This window comes from Egretta garzetta, unplaced genomic scaffold, assembly GCF_000687185.1.
Source record: "Egretta garzetta isolate BGI_Z169 unplaced genomic scaffold, ASM68718v1 scaffold4, whole genome shotgun sequence".
NCBI lineage: Eukaryota > Metazoa > Chordata > Aves > Pelecaniformes > Ardeidae > Egretta > Egretta garzetta.
Window position 1 is genome coordinate 1,850,370 of NW_009259329.1, and position 6,992 is coordinate 1,857,361.

The 6,992-nt window shown below is 41.1% G+C and overlaps 2 protein-coding genes across 2 annotated transcripts in view; one reads left to right on the forward strand and one right to left on the reverse strand.

Annotated features, from left to right (window-relative positions):
- The window catches only part of CUNH19orf44 (chromosome unknown C19orf44 homolog), a gene marked incomplete at its 5' end in the record, with an annotated part of 5,007 nt that extends 971 nt beyond the window's left edge, over positions 1 to 4,036 (forward strand). The window contains 6 exon segments of the mRNA XM_009636756.2: positions 1 to 318; positions 894 to 970; positions 1,342 to 1,813; positions 2,647 to 2,742; positions 2,873 to 3,039; positions 3,487 to 4,036. The exon segment at positions 1 to 318 is cut by the window's left edge and continues 25 nt beyond it. Of these exon segments, the coding sequence (XP_009635051.2) occupies positions 1 to 318; positions 894 to 970; positions 1,342 to 1,813; positions 2,647 to 2,742; positions 2,873 to 3,039; positions 3,487 to 3,573 (1,217 nt within the window).
- Positions 4,037 to 4,420: 384 nt separating this feature from the next.
- Positions 4,421 to 6,992, reverse strand: part of LOC104124418 (calcium homeostasis endoplasmic reticulum protein) — a 13,598-nt gene continuing 11,026 nt past the window's right edge. Inside the window, exons 14-16 of the mRNA XM_035892309.1 lie at positions 6,750 to 6,844; positions 5,995 to 6,180; positions 4,421 to 4,827 (exon numbers count right to left, since the gene is read on the reverse strand). Of these exons, the coding sequence (XP_035748202.1) occupies positions 4,823 to 4,827; positions 5,995 to 6,180; positions 6,750 to 6,844 (286 nt within the window). The 3' untranslated portion in view covers positions 4,421 to 4,822. The remainder of the gene's footprint in view (positions 4,828 to 5,994; positions 6,181 to 6,749; positions 6,845 to 6,992) is intronic.

Here is a 6,992-nt window from a genome sequence, read left to right on the forward strand (position 1 = left end):
ATAAGGAAATTTCGCTGACAGAGGTCTCTAAAACATCTTCTTTCCATAGCAAAGGCTTGGAGAAAAATGCTTTTGGTAGAGTTAATTCACCAACACCTTCACCAGCCAGCAGAAACCTGTCAGTACAACATAATACGAGAGCTCAATCGCTGTCTTCTTCCATGAAAGACAACACTGTAAAGATGATTCTGCCTAGAACAGGCAGCACCAAGCAAAGCCAAATATCTCTTGAAAGTGACAGAAGTGAAATAAAATCATTAGATGAATTGTTTTCGAAAGCAGCTGATGCAGAAGATTCAACCAGCAGCAGCTCAGATGGTGAGTGTTCTGAAACGTTGTCTCAGTAGACTTGGCATAAATTGTACTAACAAACACGGGCAAGTGCTCATTTTGAAAGGATTCCGTAGAGTGAATTTACATAAACCAAGGCTTTATCAAAGGATTTATGTTGATTATGTTGATCTGTTTCTTTTTTGTAGTGTAATATATTTGTATTTTTCTTGGCTTTTGACTTAATGCGTTCAGTTTAATGATGCTTCCCTGGGTGACACTTAATTATGACAGCAAAACAATGACAACATCTAGAAGAGTTTTCATGTATCAGCGGGACAATGTACTTACTTACTAATGGGTCTGAGCAAGAACAAGTGTGAGTGGGGGGTGTGAAGAATGTCTTGAGTGTGGGTTAGCTGATGCACCGACAGGCAGAGGAGGAAACTTCAACAAGAGCTGCTGCTAAGTTAACGGTGTAGAGTCGTTGCTATTACTTTTTAGTCTTATACTTTAAACGAGGAATGTAGTACTGATTTATTTTTCCCTGCTTTTCTCGCTTAAGGGAAAGTGTACTGTAATTTTCATGCAAATTCTCCTGACAATTTGCCATTTGATTGCAGACTTCAGACTGAATATCCTGAGCCTTGATGATTTGGCACCAAATATCACCAGTGAAGCAGCAGAATTAAAGCCAAAGGTAAGCAGAAATTCCCTGCTAGCAAATATTTCCATTCTGCCTTTGTTTGGGGGAGGGTAGATATTCTAAAATAGATACTTCTGTTCTACTCACAGGCGGTCTGAGGTGGGCACATCTCACTAGCTCTAAGGGTTAGATCAGGATTTTACCTGAAACAAATCAAATTCTTTTTTTTTAGCATCTCCATTACCTTACTGAATGTAACAGCACTGCACAGTTTGCAAGGTGACACAGAAGAGCAACATTTTTATTTCCTAATAAAGTAGTAGCTTACTCGCAGTGGTACGCAGCAGGACGGATGAAGAATAACAGGGGCATATTCTAGGCTATACGTTGTTGGTTCTCCTAACATCAGCCGGTTTGTTTTACAGGGGACAGACATTCAAATCTCTCAAGAATCAAGCAGAAATCCAGAAAAAGATACGTTTCTGCTGGAAAAGGACCAAGCATCCCTTAAAATGCCGAGCGCAGCACCTGGTGTGAATGATGCTTCTGAAGGGGCTCTTGAAAAAACTGTGACTGAAGCTGAAATCTCTGAGCATTTAAGTGGCGTTTCTGCAGATTCCCCTAGACACAAATGCGATTATCTTGAGCACGATGAGACAACTGTGAATTCAGAATATTCTGAAGACTTTGAAAGTTCTCTGTCTACAACAGACAGGGAATCTGTATCGAAAACGTCAGAGGAACATTCCAAGAGCTGCATGTATTCTGGAAAACACCGATCTTCACAGTCATCACCTTTATTTACCAGGGAGCGGCACGGTCAGGTACACAAAGTAACCGTGAAAGAAACTGCGGTTCAGACAGCGGATCCTCCGTTCACCTATTGCTGGTCAAAGAGTAAGTTCATGAAATACAGCCCTATTTGGGTGATTTTGAAGTGTTTATATTTTATTTGCTGGCTTACTCAGCCTTGATGGAGTTCTTAGTTTCAGGACTAGCTTCCCCTAGCTGATCTGGAATTAAAAACTTTCTAAAGCCCAACTCTTTAATCTGTGATCTCTAGAAAAGATTGGGCTTGGACAACAGAGTAAGAACTTAGAAATGGTTTTCTGCTAAAAAAAAAAACCAACAGGAACTTTGAATAGATGAGCTGGTGTTTGCGATGGAGCTTGCAATAGCCTGAGTAATATTCTCGAATGGAATTCAACATCTTTATTGTACCTTTACTATTGTATTGTTATTGAAGTGATTGCCCATCATAAAATTCTTTTTTGCATTGTCCTTCTCAGGAAAGCACTATGGCCCCATTTATAAAAGACAGACGTAACCTTTAACTGTTTCTGAGGGGTCGCTCCTTTGCTACCTCGCTTTACTTAAAGGAAAAAGTGGCAAGAGCCACTTCTTGCCCCACTCAAGGAAGAGAAAATAGAAACTCGTGTGTGCTTGAAAACAGTAGCTTCCTTCAAGTACAAAAGCCTTTATTTTTACTCTCTCTAGGGTTAGAAAAGATGCCTTCCACCCCAGCACGCGTTGTGAACATAAGAGTTAGAGAAACCATGGAGGTCATAGAATTATTTTAGCGTTATTTTTGGCTGACAATTCCCCATTAGGCTCTACAGCTGTTCTACGGCAACTGACGTCCCAAGAGACTGCTGAAGGTGAACCGCGCTGTAGCGCTCAACCTCTCCACCCCCCCAATCCCAGTAATTCTGATTTTATCCTATATGCAGCAGACGCCTCTGCAGTACTTGCCCCACCTGTAGGAAACAGCTACATTGATCCAGCACCTATTGCCAGTCACGTCATCAGCATGGATGCAGTCGAAGGTAACTGAAAAACATGTTTCTTGCTACTGTTTTACTATAGTTTATGGAACCAACCCCTGCTTGGATTGTTCAGCCCTTACCCTCTGACAGTTATGCATCACTGAAGTATATACCCCCCCCTTTTTTGCAGCCTTGACAGCATACAGCCCATCGGTTCTCGTTTTAAACACCATGTTGAAACAGCACTTGATGTTGACTCAGCAGTTTGTAGAGAACGCTCACCGCCTTCACTTCGCCCTTGTGGAGTCATTAGAGAACGAGCAGTTCCACTACCACACCCTGGAAGAGGCTAAAGAGGTATCTATGGCAGAGCAGGCAGCAGCCTGGGTGGAGTAAGCGTGTATTCCTTTCCAACTGCTTCTAGCATTTGCAACAAATGGATTTTCTTTGCGTATTATTCATTAATCAGATAAAAATATTATCACTGAATAGATTACTTCATAGAAGAATACAGTGCTCCTTGTGCCCATATTAATAACCAGGTCAGGAGTTTATACAGTAAAAAAAAAAAACCAAAAAAACCCCTGAAGCCTTAGTGGAGGCCTTAGTTTTAAAAGAATGAGCTTTCTGCTGCAGCATTTAGCTGTCCTCAAACGAGCAAGGCAATGCTGCAACAGAAGTATGGGTTTCTGTTGCTAGTATAGGAAAGTGCAGGTACCTTGACATGAAGATTTATTATTAAATACTAGAAAGTCTTTATCTACATAATAAAGAAATTTGTATATTGATTTTTTCTTTTTGCAGTACATCAAGAGTCACAAATCGCCACCTCTAACACTTGAGCAAGCACGTGAAGAAATTCGGAAAGCACAGGAGGAAAAACTGCTTTGACTCTTTAAGTAAAATTTACATTTACAGATCTCCAGCTGCAACAAGAAACCCTTCCAAACTGCACAGATAAAAAGTTATCAACTAGGTAGCGGAAGGGTTTGTACTGACGGCTATGTATCTTATTATACATAATTTATTTTCCTATATCTGATTTTTTTACTAATGTACGGGATACAGGGATAGGCAGGACCCTTCAGCCAGACTATGACAGCGCTTGGCAAAAAGGAAACCAAGGAAGCACCTCTCTCTCTGCAGGTAGCGTGGTAAGTCATCGCAGTATGCGCGCTTACCGTGCGGGTCGTGTGATCTGCGATCACAATAGAAGTGAAAGTCTGTACTACAGCGCCCGAGGAATATGATCACAGTAGAAAAATACCATTCCTGACATTAGTGCCTTATTTAAACTGTTTGTATAGAACGAGCCTTGTCAGATTACTGCAAAACCAAACATGCAAAGTTAGGATAAATTCAATACAAGGAGGGCGTAAGGCCAACGTACTGGAATCCATTTACTCTGAAATAGGAGCCACCATTTTATTTTTATTAAAAAAAAAAAAGTGTTTATTGGAAGGCAAAACAATAAAATTCACAAGTTGGTAACATACAGGTGTTGTATGCTGCTTCACAGACAGTTACAGTTCCACAACTACAGTAGATCTAGAACAAACTGATAGTTTCACCATATTAACTGAACGGTTTCAAGAGGGTTTCTGCTATACAAACAAATGACTCCGAAGGAGGCTACCGCCACGCAGCCCCCTGGTGTGGAAGTGCAGTGTAAGGGCCTCACACCTTTAGCTGGTGGTCTCTGGAAACAGTTATAAAAGGCTTTTTTTTTTTTTTTTTCCTCATTTCGATTAAAGGAAGCTTCCAAGAACGTTTCGTTGTTAGAAACTTGCAGAGCAGAGAAAATGGATTCTCCTCTATTCAACTAATCAGCTTTTATTAAAGAGTATATACAAAAATATAAAAAGCTTAAAGAATGTCTTCCATTACAAAGCATTGAACATCCCTCAGAGCGCTCGAACAGCTACAACAGTTAACCCTCGTGTTCTGACCAGAGTTGGGACTGCAGCAGCTGGTGTGTAGGGGCGTTAAGTTGTAGGGTAGGTTCTAACAAGCTTGCACAGTGCTCATAGGTCACCTGTACTGGAACTAGATGCTTCATTCCCCATTTAGACATTAGGATACACTGCTCAGCATCAGTCTGACTTGATCCCAAGGCAGCACCCCTCCACTTCAAATAGAATTAACCTTTTGAGAGAAATAAACATACATTATGGAACTAGAGAACACATAACCGTATCAGATAACGTCTGTATGCCACAGGAATGAGTGAATCACAATCCTGCACCGGGGGTAGCTTGGCTGGGGTTTAATTCAAGTATAAAATGGGTAACTAATTAAAAAATTTTGCAAAATAAATGGAAATTCTTAAACTTGCTAGACATGTCATAGTTACGACTGGCCTTTTTTAAACACTAAACGACAAGGGTTGAAGTACATGTCATAGCTTTCCATTTTTCACCATAGTTTTAAAAGTAACTTATTTGTCACTTCCTCCAGACTTTAATCCGGATTTATACAAGTTTAATGTTTTGTAGAAGATGCAAGACATCTTTCTTCAGAGAGTCTTATTCGGGTGGTGGAGGGTCTTGCGTTTCACGCTTCACTGAAACAATAGGGAAAAGAGTTCTTACACATTCTGCAGTTACCTAAGCTGTCTGAGATGTTTCATGGAATGAGGGCTTTATTATTAAGGAATTGTTCCTTCTGGGCTTTATCTGAACCCATTTTATTACACAGATCTACTGCAGCCATAGGCAGAAGTGACTTTTAATTTAGCACGCCAATTTTTTTTCCTTTTAGTCACGGGCAAGTGTAGTTCTATGGAACAGACTCTCTGCAAAAATCCATCGTTTGGGTAATTGTCTCTTAGGAAGCGCCTCCACTTTTTCTGAGCCCTTCCTGCACTACCGTGGATTTATTTCCCATTCTGGCTTTAGCAGAACACAGCGCTGACTGTAGGAAACTCAGAGTTGGGCAGGACTACTCAGTAAGCGTGGTCTAACTTCACGCCAAGCACAAAGACCCTCCTGCTCTGGCAACCACCGCTCCTGCGGCACGGCTCCCTCCACTACCTGGGGATTGCTCCTGGTTTTTGAAGGGTAACGTTCAGAGATGGAGCCAGGAAGTGGCTTACACAGAACAGGCTAATTAATTAATGCTTCAGACATCAACACAACTCCTAAAAAGGAAAAGATGCTGGGTTAATCAGAGTCTACTTACCTGTTTTACCATTTTATTCGAAAGAATTAAGTTACTAGGCCTTTGATTAGCGTTTACAGCCTACAATAACTAGGACAAAAATCACTATCGAGTCTGCACGGTATTTTAAAATGCTTAGAAACATTCACTTACATTCGTCTCTGGCCTTCATGCGTGCGATGAACGAGTAACTTTTATTTCTTCGGTAGTTTTCATAAGGGTCATCTAATGCGACTCCCACTCCTTTGTATTGATCCCATTTGTCTCGGATGTCCCCTCCTTTAATCGGATCCTGAATTCCTTGTTCCTTGGCTCCCAATCCACCAGATCCACTCCATCCTACAAAAAGGACACAACATTGTAATCTGGTAACTATCATTTTACTACCAGAACTCTGAATTCAGACAGACAAACAGACATTTTGGAAACAACCCAAGAAAGTGCCAGTTGGATATAGCAGGAGAGTAAGAGCCTGAAACAACAGATGAACTGTCTCACTTACTTAAAAAGCATGACTATCAATAACAGTTAATTAATATAAATATTAATAAAGATATTCTGGGAGCTGACAAACATCAGCACTATCCCTAAAAATCATCACGGGGGCAAGGGGAAAGACAGCGCGAGCCCAGTCTGTCCAGTCAGCCACGCTGATCTACACCACGGGGAGGTGAAATACCGTCTGTTCAACGCCAGAGTCGCCCCCCATCTTCCGTATCCTTCCCAGAACAGCAACTACCTCCACTGCTCCGCATTCTCCATGCTTACATCCCTGAGTAGCCTTATGCTGACCTTGGAATACCAAGGGATAATTACTTATGAACAGGCATTAATTAATTATCTTATCCAAGAGTTTGGTGCCTGGTTTTGTTTCCTGGCTCGTGCAAGATTCCAGAACAGCATCTCACCCATTTTCACCAGCATTTGATGGCCTTTATTTTCTTCTCCAAGTCTTGATTCTGGTATAGGAGGCCCAGAACTGGAGCCCAAACCAGCAGAAGAACTAAGGGAATAAAGAGAACAAATGAAGAACAAGTGATCCTGTTCTGATGCAAAGCAAGGTCATTTACATTCTGTTAAACATTAACACCCAACATAATCCCATCCTCTCTACTAAGCTAATATTTTATAAATCTGTTGGGTTATGGAGT